At 36.1% G+C, this 17,394-nt stretch overlaps 2 protein-coding genes and 1 non-coding gene across 3 annotated transcripts; 1 reads left to right on the top strand and 2 right to left on the bottom strand.

Annotated features, from left to right (window-relative positions):
• The first annotated feature begins 740 nt into the window (after positions 1 to 740).
• On the top strand, positions 741 to 2,495 carry LOC141707208 (cytochrome P450 77A1-like). The gene has a single exon (XM_074510249.1). The coding sequence runs from the start codon at positions 819 to 821 to the stop codon at positions 2,349 to 2,351; it is 1,533 nt and encodes a 510-aa protein (XP_074366350.1). The 5' UTR covers positions 741 to 818; the 3' UTR covers positions 2,352 to 2,495.
• A 1,554-nt stretch (positions 2,496 to 4,049) lies between these two features.
• On the bottom strand, positions 4,050 to 10,257 carry LOC141707207 (RING-H2 finger protein ATL38-like). Its single transcript, XM_074510248.1, has 3 exons — positions 9,608 to 10,257; positions 8,884 to 8,981; positions 4,050 to 4,803 (listed from the first exon to the last, which is right to left on the bottom strand). The coding sequence occupies exons 1-3, from the start codon at positions 9,764 to 9,766 to the stop codon at positions 4,374 to 4,376; spliced, it is 687 nt and encodes a 228-aa protein (XP_074366349.1). The 5' UTR covers positions 9,767 to 10,257; the 3' UTR covers positions 4,050 to 4,373.
• A 6,500-nt stretch (positions 10,258 to 16,757) lies between these two features.
• LOC141710323 (small nucleolar RNA R71) lies at positions 16,758 to 16,863 on the bottom strand. The gene has a single exon (XR_012570849.1). It is a non-coding gene; the product is annotated as a small nucleolar RNA R71 (small nucleolar RNA).
• Positions 16,864 to 17,394: the final 531 nt, after the last annotated feature.

Raw genomic sequence — 17,394 nt, 5'->3', positions numbered from 1 at the left:
GTTTAGTTAAAATTAATATTTTTTATTTTTTTTATTTTTTTATTAAAAAATAAAAAATATTAATTTTAACTGTACGGTCAGATCACCTTCTTTTCTATAATTTGCTTGCTCCATGCACGGTAAATATATAGATGCACATATACATGAATGTATACGAATATCTACACGAGTATATATATACATGCATGAACATGTATTGAGGCTGTGTTATTCCGCAATTCGGGTACGAAGTGTCGAGCACGACACATATCCGAGTGTCGGACTTTAGAAATCTAAAAATTAAGGACATGGGGACATTGTCCTATTATTCAACATAAATACGGAGACACTACATATTTTACTAATAAACAAGTATGTTAAGTTAGACATGTAAAAATGCAGTAATAACATAACTTAGATTAAAGTTAATTTTCTAACGTAATTTAGGAATTTGGTATATTCCCTACTTTTATCTCATTCTCGTTTCTTTCATTTTTTTTACATAATTATTTTAAATATTAAGTGTGACTAATATTTACTCAAGAAATTGGTTAAAGTATTCATGTTTCAGTTAAAGAATTCGACACAAAATAAATATTGTGTTCGAGTGTCCGATACGGGTACGGAAACTGGTACGGCAAATAACGTAAAGAGTTAAAGAGGCAGTAGTACTCCTGTATATATATATACACTGTAGTTACATACAGTTGGACGCATTTAACACTAGCAGTTCAATTCTAGCTGACAATATTTTCATTTCTCCTTAAATACTCACATGCAATTTCATTCTCTTCACCATTCATAACAATCACTTCACTTTCTTCTTTGTTCTTTCAACAATGGCTTCCATAATCTCTGTCTCTTCACTTTCTTCTTATCAAAACCTCGTTTTTGCAGCCCTAGCCTTGTTCGTATCTTCACTTATCTTCTTCTTGGCCCGAAAGAGAAAGCCCAATCTCCCTCCTGGTCCACGAGGCTGGCCTATCGTCGGAAATCTGTTTCAGGTTGTTGGATCTGGCATGCCATTTTTCATGTATACGAGGGATGTTTTGATTCCAAAACATGGGCCCATTTTGACCATCCAAATGGGTACTCGTACCACCGTTATTGTTAGCAGTGCGGATTTGGCCCATGAAGCTTTTATTGAGAAGGGTCAAAACTTTGCAAGTCGGCCCAAGGAAAACGCCACCCGAACCGTTTTTAGCTGCAATAAGTTCACTGTAAATTCCTCACTTTACGGCCCGGTGTGGAGATCGTTAAGGAGGAACATGGTGCAAAACATGCTTAGTGCCACCAGGCTTAAAGGCTTTCATGACGTTCGAGACGATGCGATGAATAAACTAATTGATCGGCTCAAGTCGGAGGCTGATGCGAATGCTGGAACTGTTCGGGTCTTGAAAACTGCCCGCTATGCATCTTTTTGTGTGCTTCTGACCATGTGTTTTGGAATTCGTTTGGACGAAGAAATGATCGAAAAAGTTGATACTATGATGAAAAGAGTGGTGCTGATTGTTGATCCCAGGATCGACGATTTTTTACCTTTGTTGAGTCCATTTTTCTATAGGCAAAGAAAAAAAGCGATTCAAGTTCGACAAGAGCAACTCGATCTTTTAATTCCTTTAATTAAAAGACGAAAAATGGCGCTCCAAAATCCAGGTTTGGATAAGAGCGCTACGTCTTTTTCCTACCTGGACACCCTTTTTGACCTCGAAGTGGAAGGTCAAAAAACAACTCCGAGCAACGCTCAAATCGTCACGCTTTGCTCCGAGTTTCTCAATGCCGCTACCGATACTACGGGTACTGCCGTTGAGTGGGCCATAGCCCGAATCATCGAAAATCCAGACATCCAGTCAAAATTATACGAGGAGATCAAATCGGTAGCTGGCGACAGAAAAATCGACGAAATAGATTTGCCAAAAATGCCCTACTTGAATGCCTTCTGCAAGGAGTTATTGCGACGACATCCACCTACCTACTTCTCACTCACTCATGCAGTGCTCGAACCTACGACCTTGGGTGGTTACGATATACCGATCAATACTAGTGTGGAATTTTTCCTGGGAGGCATTTTGCATGATCCGAAAATATGGCCGAACCCTCTGAAATTCGATCCGGATCGGTTTCTGGGGGGGAATGATGCAGATATAACAGGAGTTAAGGATGTGAGACTAATACCATTTGGACTTGGTAGGAGAATTTGCCCTGGTTTAACAATGGCATCAATTCATGTGAATCTAATAGTTGCAAGAATGGTTCAAGAGTTTGAGTGGTCTGCTTATCCTGAAAATAGCAAGGTGGATTTTAGTGAGACTGCTGAATTTACTATTGTCATGAAGAATCCTCTAGTTGGCAATATTAAGCCTCGGGTGTAAGAATTACTAGTTTACCTAATTATCTTATTAATTAATTACTATTTTATTGTTCTTTTCTATATATTATATATACTTATTATTATGTTATTGACTTTGCTCTGTATTAAAATGTACTCGGTTTGTTTAATTTATATGTTTTTCAAATTGTGTTTTCCATTTTTTTAATGTTCAACTTGTTTGAATGAATTAAATGCCCATGTTCATATTTATTTTTTGTTGATTGCTCTTGTATAATGAGCAAAACACTTAAATAGTTTAGGGGTCTACTTAAATTCCTTACAAGTGGTTATTTTATTTTATAACTAAGAAAAAATTGCAATTGTAACAATTCCGGATTTGGTGTCATAAAATTATTATTTTTATTTTATTTTTTCTAATATCTAAATTTAAATAATATATCACGATAATGTTGTTCATTCGTTTACATAAATATGTTAACAAGACAAAAATATACACTGTAAAATTGAATTAAATCATATCCGATATAATATGGTTATACGGTTCATGTTTAATTTTAGGACACAAGGAACCAGACGAGGATGTATATGGTATATCTATTGACTAGAAAAAACATTTGCCTGAATATTTTCCAAGAACGGTATTATGAACTTAAAAAAATTCTTATATTTGAAAAAAAAATCATATCACTTTTTGAATTTGGACACTTCAGTGTTGAACTTCGCAAAAGCAAAACTCTATAATAATATGCAACAATAATCAAGAATGTTATTTAAAATATCCAGAGAAAATGTGAAATTTCATTTTTGTTATATATTGAAAAATGGGTTAATGTGTTAAAGCAAAAGAAAAAAGAACCTCACTTCTTAGTTCTAAGGGGAAAAAACTAAAACAGGCTACATGTATTTCTCTTACAATCCCGAGCAGCATTCTTTTACATAGTTCTACATTACAAGAATGATAAAGATAATAAGAATGGATGAAAATTTATTTATGACATAAATAACCAATAAACTTCTATAAAGTTATATTATTTATTTATCTTCCTTAAATATTTGGTTTCTTCCAATTTTCACAAATGCTGATAATCCTATTCATTTTCTTTTTCTTTGCTGGATATATTTAATTAATTTCTTTTCTTCTATGAAAATTAACAGGAGACATATGTAAAAGATAATCATCAATTTCAGCAGATTAATGATTTATGTAATTTGGATAGCTTAGCATCATTCAGAGCTGGTATTAATCTTTTCAATTAAAATTACTTTAAAATTTTAAAATATTTAATACTAAAAAGATACTGCCTCCATCCCACTATCACCGGATTTTTTACATACCTTTCTCTCATATTTATATGTATTTTAAAATTATTATAAAATAGGATTTTATACATACTTTTCTCTCATATTTACAAGTATTTTAAGTTTATTATAAAATATAACAGTCTTAAAATGTCTGTAGGAGTAACAGAAGAAATACTAATTTTGAATACTCCCCCGCCACTCCCCCAGAGACGGTGACAATTGACAATTTTGCCAACCATATTTTTACATTCCCTGACAACAGAAAAATAAAATAAAATTTTGAACTACTTTTTTAAGAATTGAAATTACAAAATGGCAACTCATATTCCCCTGCCTCTACCTCTCCTTTCAAATCCTTGCACTTAGTTCCCTTTTAAATCCCTACACTTTTCTCAAGTAATTGGTATATTGAACATGATATAATGTGCCAGAATAATGACCGAAAATTCTTGATCAATTTATAGACATGCTGAAAGAGAAGCCACAGGTGAGATAGGTACACACATCATAACACATCCAAACTACAGTCCGCAACACCAGACTTGACTAACTACAATCCAAAGGCTTCTATAACTTAGCTAACAAAACTGCCCATGAAATTATCTACTACTTATGAATTGAAAAAACATGGCTTATAGCTTTATGTACACGGGCCATATTAGAAATCAACCAGCATTTCTCTACACGTCTCAGATTCCGGTATACTGTGATCCAGATCTTCGAAGCACTGAACAGCAATGAAGTAAAAGCTCCGAATAATTTAGAGGTTCGATGGGCTCTCCATGTGCTTGCTTTCAAAATCTTTTGTTGCTGCAATGCTTTCGGACGATACATAATCGTTCTCTCTAGCTACTGCTCCTCCACCTCTGAACTGAAACTGATCCTCCTGTACAGGATCCATTCTCCTACATTCATGTCCCCTTGTTAAAAGTCTATGATTGTTCGACAGGCACTGACATGAATTTGCTGAGAGTGATTCCATTGCATACTGAGATCGGAAAGCTGAACTAAACATGGGTTGCATGAACCGTTTTTTCTCAGGGGCGTCGCGCAAAGAAACCCGACAAACAGGACATGTAGAATGTTGTTGAAGCCATATGTCAATACAGTTTGCATGGAATGAGTGTCCACAGAAAGGTAGGATACGAAGCGTATCTTCTGGCTGATATTCTGAAATGCAAACTGTGCACCTAAAGGCATGTTGAAATTTAGTCAAAAGTAAGGTCATATCTCAAGACATATTTCAGGCCACTAATTTAAGCATATTACAATTATGCCGATCTTTAGAAGTCATGACATTTTAAGTTAAATTACAATAACAAAATATAGTGAAGGCTAATGGAGCAAGACAGACACGAAAAAGGGTGAACACATAAAAGCATATGATACTTAACAGAGCAAGGGAACAATACTAATAAAAAGGACTACTGACAGCAAGAATAAGAGATGCACAAGCAATTAAAACAATAATGATGAAGAGGCCCCTCATGTGCAATATCAGACACCACCTGTTATTATTCCTCTTCCATTAGTAGTCTCAACTCTCAATTCTAGATTGCATGATTGAACCACTTTACTAAGCGTAAACTTTGTTGTCCACCAGCAAAAAACTTTATCACCTTAATGGAAGATGATAATGACAAACTTTGTGCCCAAGTCCAGTAGTATATAACTAAATATATAGGATTTAGTATTAGCGAGTGTAAGCTATGGGTATGAATCTTTCGAAGTCCTTCATACCAGTCCACAGTAATAAAAAATGGGAACCTAGAATCTTTCGAAGTCCTTCATAAAACCTATATGGACTCTGTATTAGCGAGTGTAAGCTATGGGTATGACATCTGCCAGTCTGTTTACAACAAGCCTTATTGCAAATTTCAATGTAAGTAGCACAAAAGCTTCCTTGTAATGCTATAGAATTTCAACATCCGTTTATCACAAGACAATGGAAATCCAAATACTTATGAGAGGCTACATCTATTACCTACCTGATACAAACAGTAACTTAAGTTTGACAATCTTTCAGGGTTCCAGCTTGAAATGTCAAGAGGTAGCAAACTGATGAGAAATGATCAAAAGCAATAGACAAAGATATAAGACTTCAAAGAACAAGAGTCATCAATCCAAAGGACAGGGTAGTACCAACTGACAATCACCATGGGAAGAATGTAGCAAGCTACAAAGTATCAAGGTAGTATCCAAGACACGAATTGAACTTCTCAAACAGAAAAATTGCCATCTAGATGGGTAAAGCTGATTAGACAACATGATACGGTCTCAGAAAACATAAGAAAAAGGGTGATAGAAGTAATTAGTTAACCATCATCCCACAAACATGTGCTCCATTGCATTTCTGTCGTGGTTGCAGCCCAAAGTCAGAAAGAGTGAAAGGAACATTAACGAGGATACTGCCCCCACGCTAATATTATAAAACCACTTTTAGATTAATTCACTTCCCAAACAGATTCTATCTAAACCAAATATACCTTGAAAGTTTGTTACAAATTCTACAATACATCTCAACAATACCTTCAATCGTTCCATAAATGCTTAAAATATTTACTGCATAACCTACGAAGATCTAGGATAGTGCACCAGCAAACTGAAGGAAAGAAATCCTAACATAATCTTTGCCCATGACCAAGTACCAACCAAAAGTCTGACCTTGCAGGCTTGCACCTTGCTAATTGTCAAAATACAATAGATATCAAGTTTAAATTTAGTTGGTTTCGCCTGGGTGTCCAGGTGGTAAGCTACATACAAGGTTATTTACGCGATAGTTACAGAGGCACCTAGGCAAACGCGCCATCACCTAATTGAATATCTGGGAAAGCGCTTCATCACCTATGTGTCCACATGCCTTCCGGGCTGGTTGTCTTGCCTTGGCGCCAATAGCAATGATGTGTGGCCTAAGAATATGTTGGAATCTATGTATTCCGAAGGAGTAGGTTCTTTATAGAGAATCAATCTTACGAAAACCTTAAAATAAAGGTGCAATTCGAATAACTAAGCTCTGGCATGAGATGAGACATCACTCACCTCAAATATGAAATAAAATAATCCTACAACTAGTATTCTCTACCACAAAGAAAAATTGGGAGGAACATAGTAAGCGGTAGTTGTGGAATCTGGACTACTTTCCACACTTGCCTCGGTGATTTTTTTTAAAAAAAAAAAAAGAAATTAAAACAATGGCTAAATCCCTTCCTCTACAGGACAACAGTAAGAAACAGTTAAAGCAGATTAGAAACAAAATTGATTTGGATGACAAGAAGAAAAGGAGCATACATCAGAACAATGTTCCCAAAAACAATGGAAGCGCAGAACTACTCAATTTTTGTAAGAAATCAGATACAAAAAGGACCAAAATACTTCATTTCCATCCAAAATTCAGCAACTAGTTTCCCGTGAAACTTGGCTACTCAGGGAAATATATTTGTTAAGTTCAATAAAAGTAGTGCCTGTACTTAGCATTTAGCAAGTATGGAAGGCACTTGCCTGAATAAGGGGCCCTAGAGTAAGTAATATATAAAATTAAGAAAAAAAAACATTTATGGCATAAGATTCAGAAGCGAATATCTTGCTTGCTTTGTTGAACATTCTATAATTATCTAATATAGAAGGCAGGACTAGGCTGACAAGTCAAGCATAATAGTACAATTCATAGTCCACACGATGGCAGGACCATGGCTGAAAAGTCAAGCATAATTGTCTAATCTAAATACTTTATTTTACCAACTTTTAATAATGAAAACTGTACAACATAACAAGCCCAAACATAGTAAAAATTATGAAGCACATATATATTAAAAATTCAAAAACCATTAATGTAATTTAATTTTAAACTAGTAGCAGGTCATAGCAAAGTAAAATAACAAATTAAATCCAGCACAGCATCAAATGCCAACATATTTGATAATATCTACAACATATCATATTAAAGAATATATCGTACACATTACGATCTTTTACTCTCTATTATGCTTGCACCAAGGATAACAATATTATGTCTCTTTTATTTTATCCAGCTAGGTGGAACGGCTAGTCAACAAGCCGGTGACTAGTCTCGCAACGGCAAGCCAACAACAAACTATCTTGTTCGTTAACAATTAGTTATATGATAGGCATAACTGTCAATAGGTACTCCTTTAATGGCTGGATGACTAGTCACTGGTCAGCGACTAGTCGCCAACTAGTTAAACCAAACCATACATACCCTCTAGGAAGAATCAAATGTTTGTAGACCTCTACTCGGAGAGCATAGAGGCTGTTACGCAAATGCCCCCTGCTTAAACAACACAAACAGTAACTGAACACTAATACAAGAGCATTATATAAATGGAGAGAGACAACAGAGTTGACGGCACAAATGATATTTTTATTGACTAACAACCTTGTCATATGTCACTCCTCACTAGACAGTGGACATGCACTATCTAAAAATCCACATGTCTTTGATGAGAAACACACGTCCTCAAAAAGCTTAATTTCCAGAATACAACAAAATGACAAAAAAAATCCAGATTAGAGTTATTGTTATATTGTTATAATAATCAGAATTGTAGTATATATTATACCCTCCCCATTCTTTAAGTATCTTGTCAACAGATATTTAATAATTAATACTAACTCTTGCAAGCAAGCAAAGAGCAAAGATAGCTAAAAACAATTCCAAGCGGAAATATGAGGAACATGACAAAACATCTTAGGCAACTTGCTGGCAATATTGGAGGTTCCTTACTCAACTCTAACCCAATCAGCAGGTGCTACACTACTGGAGTGTCTTTATCAAAACAGCTATTATCCCACAGCAATCACGCATCTAATCATTATCTTCATGACTAATAGAAAGCTCAACTTTGGATATAATGATGTAAACCCAGACCAATATGAATGAAAATTAAGCAATTTCTACACTTAAAAATTTGAATATTGAATAAAATCTTTAATCCTGTATCAGTAGAGAGAATGTTTCTCAGAAAATTTACAAAAGAAGAAGTTCAACTACTATGTTTGTCATTTATAAGTAATTGTTTTCTATTACGACATCAACCAAGGAGACCCATAGCTGAAAGGAGTTAGTCCCTTAGAGTATTGGTTGCAGTGCTCTCAAGTCTATAGTTTGGAATTAGACTCAACATTCAGGAAACCTCTGTCCAGTATTTACAGTTTACTTGCAGTAATAAATATGCTTAAAAAATTAATGTCACCTGTTTCCACAAAATTGAACTTACAACAAAACAGCAGTTGAAGGGTTCAGTTATACTTACTGAGTATCTTCTGCAGAGGAGAAAAACTGATCATTGTACTTTTTTGTAGGAAAATTAGCCACGACAAGAGGTTCAAGTCCATGCAAACCTCGTTCCAGCTGTACCACAAGAAAGTCACGGTTATATTTGTTCAATGCAGACACAAAGAAAAACAGATTTAAAAAACAAACAGTGCACTGAGAAGATGGGATGAATAAGTCTTTTCTGATTACATCAAAAAAACAGATTTAAGAAAGCAAGACGTAAGAGGATAGAAAAAAAAAGATAACTGAAATTACAATAGATTAGAAGAAAAATAGGATTCTTATGCGCAGAACAGGGAAATACAATATACCAATATTACAAATATATTTTCCACAAAACTAAAAGACACGAGAATACTGGGAAAATGCACTATAAATTACGATGTGCACCTTTACTAACTAAAAATACACAAAGCCTGGAAGATCCAAAACTTGTGATTGAGATCGGTGAAAAATAGGGGATAGATAATTCCTTTAAATTATACTCCTCTCCTTGGCATAATTATGTTGCTAACAAGTAATAAGACATAATTAACTAACCAAACGAAAACAGTCATAAATTCAAAATCATGATCCTAACTAATCAAATGTGAAAAATTGTAGCACTTTATCATATAACCAAAGAGATAAAACAAGCATTTCAAAACATAATTCAAAAAAAAAAGTTACTTCTAGTACAATATGAATAAATGGAAGCTTACAATGCTAAGATCTGATCTCGAAGTAATATGAAAGGAGCGACGAGAGGCATTCAACTGAATTCTAGCACAAATGAGCCTTGTACAAACAAACACAATAAACATAGTACTAACAGCAAATCCAATCACTGTCATAACCAAATTAATCCCTGAAGATATCATCTTTTTTGGCCCAATTGATAAAATATCACAACCAATTCAACACAAGTAGCTTAAATATATATATATATATACACACAAAATTCAAGGACCAAAAAATTTAACTTTATGCAAGTGTATCAACATGATCAACTTGATATGAGTATTTAAATATTTTTTTTTTTAAAAAAAACTAAGAATCAGAAACGCAAAACACCAAGATTAATCAAAGGGTATGAATAAAAATCAAGAAAAATAAAAGGGCTGGATCAAAAAAGGTGCACTTTTTTCAAGAAATTGTGTAAGTGCAGTCTCCATCTATACATACATATATATGAAATGAAAATGAAATGTTTTAGATCATGGGATTGAGGAGAGCTACAGTGAGGAAAAAACCCATATGAAGAATGAAGCCAAAAAGAAAGGAAAGATAGTGAATTACCCACGAGAGAGGACTGGATAAATAAAAATATTAATTAAGAAATTAAAGATTGTGTGCGAGAGTGTGATGGGTAAAATAGTGTAAGTGAAAAAATGTGTGAGATCTAAAATGATTGATGTAACGCCAACAACTAACAGTGGGTAGTGAAACAATAGACAGGTGGGTCTATTCTAGGAGAGTGAGATTGCAGGACAAGTACTGTGATGCTCAAACATCCCATATGCTAACCATATGCCTCAACTCAAACCACTATGGTTCGATAATTTTCTTCTTTTTTTTCTTGTAAAAGATGACTTTTTCATGTAACATGTCAATTCGTTCGTAGCGTATCTTCATTCCTATTGTATCTTTTATATCGATTATTCAAAATTAAACACAAAATTAACCTATTTTTAAGATTTATATATTTTCATATTCGTGTAACTCTATTTTCATATTGTATTTCGTGTAAAATAAATAAATATAAATATTATATTTTTAAGTGAAAAATTTAGAAAATTATATAAAAAGTATGCATTTAAATCATTTATAACTTATAATATTATAAAACTAGGTATTATTTCAAACGTAAATATACATATATTTACTATAATATGCATATTTATAATAAATATACATATTTTTATTTCATGTACTTCGTGTACCCAAAAAATATACACAAATCGATGCTACATTTCGACTTTATATTTATAAGGACGTTTTTCATTCAAGAAAGTTTTTTATCTAACTAAACACGTGCAAGTTTTCTACGAACATTTAGACTGTAAAACTATTTTATAGTATCATTTTTTATCATTGAAGATATATATTAAATTTTGTTGAAAAAATATATTTCGTATGTTATTTATAACTAAAGTTAATAAAACATTTACACATTTTGTTGAATTGAATCTTGATACCGGACGGATTTAAAGGAACGAGGGTTCCTCAAGCAAAATTTTAAAAATATTCATCATAAAAGTTTAAAAATAGCCAAAAATGTGCTTGCACAAAAATTTGAATATTATTATATGTGTTTCAAACATAATCTCCTAGCAAGGTTGCACGTGAATCGGGTTGGCCGGATTAGAGGCGATTTTACAACCCGACCCAATTAAATTGGTTTAAAAAAATTTAACTCAACCTGTAAAATATAAGTTCGTAACCCAACCATACATGTTGTACATCAGTTTGGGTTGGGGTTGGGTCGGTTTGGATGGGTTGATTGATCCGATAAAAAAAGTTTGAAGACTATTTATTCTCGCACATTTTGAAATTTTAAATAAAAATAAATGTGTATAACTTATAATTATAGTGCTAATATTTAAATTTGATTAACATCATAATTTTGGTAATGTATATCATATCGTAAATCATATGCATACTCAAATAAATTAACCATACATCAATAAAAGAAAATGAATATGCAAACATAAATAGAACATATAAAATTGTATCATATAACTTAGGAATCTTAATATGATATTGAAGATGAAAAAAAATACACAAACCATTTAAGATAGTATAGTAGTTACGTGAGAAAATATAAATGAGTTGTAAATACATGTCAAACTTAAAAAATTAAGATAGTGTAGTAGTTACGTGAAAACATACGAGAAGAGGCGTAAATACATGTCAAACTTAAAAAAATTATATAAAATTATGGGTGATATATTAATGAATCGGGTTGATTGGGTTATGGTAAAAATATTTATAACTCGTACCCAACCCATTTATAACGGGTTGACCAAGAAATGACCCCTCTATAATTCGCTCATTGTTTCGGTCTATGTTTGGTCGAATTTTTCGGGTTAAAAAAGGGTTGGGTGGAGTTGGTCGGTTTGCTTAACCCATATGCAGCCCTATCTCCTAGCATGTAAAACAAAATTTCTAGATCAATCCCCATTTTGACAAATTCTTTTTTAGTTTGTGACCTTATAGCAAAACCAAGATTGTCCTAACAAATATCCTATAAATATTATAAAATATAAAGTTTTGGTGATTTAAGACAAGATTTTTGCACATCAAATTCAATAATATGCTTTATTTTTGTGCATTATTATTAAAATAATAATATATTTAAATAATAATTGGAGGAAAATGAAAAATGTGAGAAGAAAGTATGTTATAAAGGAGGGAAACAAATATTTTATTGATAGAAATAAAATTGAGGCATGCTGGACAAAATAGTGCTTCAATAATGTCCTACTAGTGCCTTAAAACAGTTACACTAGAACATTCATCATGTGCCTCATTTTTAAGGCACCACTAAGCATGTCTTATATCTATTATTTCAATTAAAAATTATTTCCCTCATTTTTTACACATCTCTCCTCTCATCATTTACTTTCCCTCATTATAATTTAAATATATTATAACAAAATTATGTTAAATCACCATGACATAATATATTATTATATTTATAAGGCATTTACTAGGATATTGTTGGACTTTCTCTAAGACACCATTAGACCAAGTCCAACATGCTAGTAACTTCCTTATAAATATTATAAAATATTAACTCTTAGCAAGTTATGACATGATTTTATGTTTCTCCAACAACAATCACTAAACTCATCCCTTCCTATTATTATTATAATAATAATAAACTTGAAAAGATATAGGCAAAAAGCAGAAGAAAAGGAGACAAAAAAGTGGAAGAAAGAGTGAGGAACAAATTTTTTATTAATAAAGGTGATATACGAGAGGGCTAGTAGTTCTTTAAAGATAATGTATGGAGGTGATATGTTAGTGATTTAAGGAAGTACTAAGATACTATTAGAGCATAATTGTATGCCAAATTCCTTATAATTGAACTTAAGAGCTTGTATAAGTAAGTTGTTGGACTTACTCTTTGGACATTATTACAACACTCTATTATTCAAAATGCCTCAAAATTTAGTTTAGGACAATAACTCAGGTCACTCTTGGACATATTCTTAGGTAATAAATCAAATCATATTTAAATATAGTTAACTCAATATTCCATGTCATGCTTACTATTATACCCAAAAATTGGCATTGGATCAATGCGGGTCAAACGCGAATTAATTAGAGTCAAACTCGGCGTTGCGTTGCAAAGAAGGAGATCAGGACGCGCCCATGTGTATAGGACGCGCCCACCATGGTGGGAGTGTACTGAAAAGTGGTTCTTTGGAAAAGAAGCTTGAAGTATGCACCCAGGAATACATGACGCGTCATGTATCTGTGGAATGTCATGAGAGGTAGTTGCTTTAGAACAATATAGGTTTCATGAAGGACAGGACACACCCAGTGTCCTAGGACGCGTCCTATGTGTGGGAAATGCATTCTTAATGGTGAGCTCAGGACAATGCACACATGAAAAGAAGCAATTGAGGTTTATTTCCACTAACGTATTTGTTGCAGGTACTCTAAAAAAATTCCCTCCTTGAGACGGTCAAGTAGGGGGATGTTCGTGAAAAGCTTGAAGGCCTCCAGGGGTATGCCTGGTGACTGAAGGCCTCCTCATGTATTCAACGGGTGTCCTCGTTGGGGATGCGGGGTTAACTTTGGTGTGTGCTTTGGGAGCTATGTTCTTGTATTCAACGGGTGTCCTCGTTGGAGAACTTTGTAGTCATCCTGCATTTTGCACCCACGAGCTTGGGATCACCTGTCCTGCTTTCTAGTGGGTTATCCTCATTCGGGGGACAGGGACGCGTCTGGCATTTGGGGTGAACCGTGGCTATACATGCGTTCGTAACTCAAGGGAGATAGCTGTAGCAGAGTGTTATCCTTACGCAGGGAGATGCACTATCCGTGAATTCCTACGATTACGGACAAGCCTTGGGCCTTCGCGGTTGGGCCTCATAGTTGAACATTCCTAAAGCTAGCGGAAGATGGATTCTGGATGGGTTTCTATCGGGCCTAGGAATAAGAAGTCTAAGCCCATTAGATTTCTTGTTCCCCAAGAACTACGTCAGGCTTGATCCCTATATAAAGGGTACATAGGCACATTGAGAGGGGTAAGAAGTTGAGAGCTGAAAAGGAGCCACCACTTGCCTTACTCAATCTCAGCCACCAATTAACATACAACCACCATACACCGCTTAATTTTCTGGCCAAGAACCACCGTCACCGATCTTAGTTTCGGCGAGAAATCTCAAACTTTATTCTTACCAGATTCCTCCGTCAATAAATTGGCGCTAGAAGGAGGGGCTGCTGATTAAGATCATAGTCTTGGGAGGAAAAGATATCTTACAATCATGATGGAAGTTCTTATGATGGAAGTGATAGCAGATCTGAAGGGAAGGGCGAGGGAGGCTACACTCTCCATGAACCCTACATGCCCAGAAACATGGTAGATCCCCCAAGAGCTCCAGATATAGGAGCAACACCCCCATTTCTCATCAGCAACGCTGATATCTTAGAACAGTTGTACTGCATGGAGGATACTCTGAACAACTTTCACTCGAGGCTGAGTACGGCGGAGCGTCGCAAAACGAGGAGGGGTCGTCGTTTACCCCGCCAGGGCCACATTGTGGGGAAAGCACCTGTGGTTGAGGGAGATGCCCAGGATGCCCGTGTTCAGGCCAGCGGAGTAAACCCGTGAATCACTCCGCGGCGCTTGGAATATTCTGATGATGTAGAGCCTATTGTGGAGCTTGTCGGTGAGGACACTGACGGTAGAGAGCGGCCTCGCCTTGGTAATCAAGTTGTACCACACCCGCATAGGTCTGGGTGTATGATGGACGAGCGTCGTCGTGCGGAAAATATTCAGAATCAAGATGAGGAAAGGCGAGATTTCTCGACCCTGAAAAGAAGACTTGGCATAAGGTTGAAAGATGATGATTTGAGAATGTTGTTATTAGAATGGAAAAAGGAAGGAAATGTTGGAGAAACTAGGCCCCGTGATACAACGCGTGTGCCCCCAACATATCCAAGGGATGATAGGGTGCGGCACCGCGAGCACGAGCGTGCCCCTCCGCGAGGAAGGTTTGGAAATTACGGTTGAGGCTACCAAAGGAATGGACGAGGAAGGATGGGATACCAATATGGAAGGGCGCCATATAATGGGAGACGAGATGACGCGCCCTCCACTGATAAAGCGCCTGTCATCGTTCTTGTGGCTTCTCACAGTGCTACAAGTAATGGATCCAGGACGCGTCCTCATGACCGGGACGACGTTCGAATTTATGAGAGGTTGTAAAATAATGATGAAATACCAAGACGCGGTCAGGAAGAACCTCGTGCACCGTGGAATGTCCAAAATCAAGATCGAAATTTACCACAGCTGCAGCCTCAGGGCGAGAGGCGGAAAGATCCACTGGTACACCCGGGGGGTAACCAAGTTGAACCACAGGCTATGGAGCAACCCCAACAACTTAACGTTCAAACCATTCCCGAAGTGGAACATTCAATGTGAGTGATCTTAAGAGGTTGCTCAACCATCTTGAAGGAGGTAGGATAACAGTAACTGCTCAAGCCCCATCTCCTTTTTCTGCTGTTGTGAGGGAGGCGCAGCTGCTTGCAGGATACAGGAACATAACTAATAACTTGCGTTTTCATGAAAACTCCGACCCTGTGGAATTCTTGGGACGTTTCAACATTGAGATGGATGGATATCAGGTACCTGACTTGGCACGATGCCATCTTCTGGAGGTGTTGAGTGGCATTTATGACACTTTATTACGCTCCGTAAAACTTTGAATTGGTGTATTTGTAATCAAGTTGTTGGTGTTTTAATGTGTTTTCTAGTGTTTTTGCATTTTCAGGCATTCTCCAGGTAATCAGGTGAATTAGCATGGTTTTAATGCTAATTGGGTGTTAGGATGGTGTTAGAATAAAAGCTCATGGAAAACCAACTCAAATCAGTAAGGAAAAGAAGAAGTCAAAATTTTATCGAGGGAGTCAGCGCGCCCGCGCTGTGATAGCGCGCAGCCGCGTTCAAAGATCAGAATCTCAGCGCGCCCGTGCTGTTGAAGCGCGCGCCACTGCCGGGAATTCGGTGTTAATTTTTAGTTTATGTATTTATCATCAGTGGTCGTTAAAGTTCATTGACTCGGACATTGTTACTTATCTGTTTTCTTGTCTTATTTCAGGTACTCTAGCGAGCGTGTATGCATACGCGTTCGCGGGCTCGTAATAGAACTCTGGATCAAGCCGAGGAAGAAGATGTAGTGATGCGAAGGGAAGTTTTTGAGGATGAAGAGAAGGTAGAAGAAGAAAAGAAAGTTGAGGAACCAGCTTTAGTAGTAATGGGAGATCAAGCAGAAATTCATAAGGCTTTGATGGACTATTCTCAGCCTAAGATCAATGATACCCAGTCGAGTATCATCAGACCAGCCATCTCGGCTAAAACTTTTGAGATCAAGTCAAATGATATAAAACTCAGTTCAGTTTGGGGGTTCTCCTACAGAAGACCCCAACATGCACATCAGGGATTTCATCGAGATCTGTGACACTTTCAAGTTCAATGGTGTGACTGAAGATGCTATCAAGATGCATCTCTTCCCATTCTCTTTGAGGGATAAAGCAAAGTGTTGGTTACATTCTCTACCACCAGGGTCTATCACTAGTTGGGAAGATCTTGCCCAAAATTTTCTCACTAAATTCTTCCCTATGGCGAAGACTGCTGCAATCAGGAACGCTCTTACTTAGTTTGCTCAGCAAACTGGAGAATCTCTGTGTGAGGCTTGAGATCAATATAAGGAGATGCTAGGAAGTGCCCACACCATGGCATGCCTGATTGGATGATTATACACGGTTTCTACAATGGATTAGGGGCTACTTCTAGACTCATGCTCGATGCAGCATCAGGAGGAGCCTTGTGGCTAAGAGCTACAATGAATCTTATGAATTGATTGAACTAATGGCTGCTAATGAATACTAGCATCCTTCTCAGAGGCTAACTCAGGGTAAAGTAGCAGGAATTTTGAAGTTGGATGCAGCAATTGTTATAGTTGCCCAACTTAAGGCTTTGACGATGAAGGTGGACACATTGGCTAATTGCGGAGTTAATCAAATCACTAGTATCTGTGAGCTTTGTGCTGGTGCCCATGACACTGATCAGTGTGCTATTTCTAGTGAATCAGCTCAGTTCGTGAGCAACTTTCAGCGATCGCAACAACCTGTGCCAGCCACATATCATCCTAACAACCACAATCATCCTAATTTCAACTGGAGCAACACTCAGAATATGGTTCAACAGCCTTATCAGCAGTACCCAACAAAGCAGTACAACCCCTCTAGTTTTCAGCAATCATAATATGCA

This window comes from Apium graveolens, chromosome 2 (genome assembly GCF_009905375.1).
Source record: "Apium graveolens cultivar Ventura chromosome 2, ASM990537v1, whole genome shotgun sequence".
Classification (NCBI taxonomy): Eukaryota; Viridiplantae; Streptophyta; class Magnoliopsida; order Apiales; family Apiaceae; genus Apium; species Apium graveolens.
This window is presented reverse-complemented; position numbering and strand designations above follow the sequence as displayed.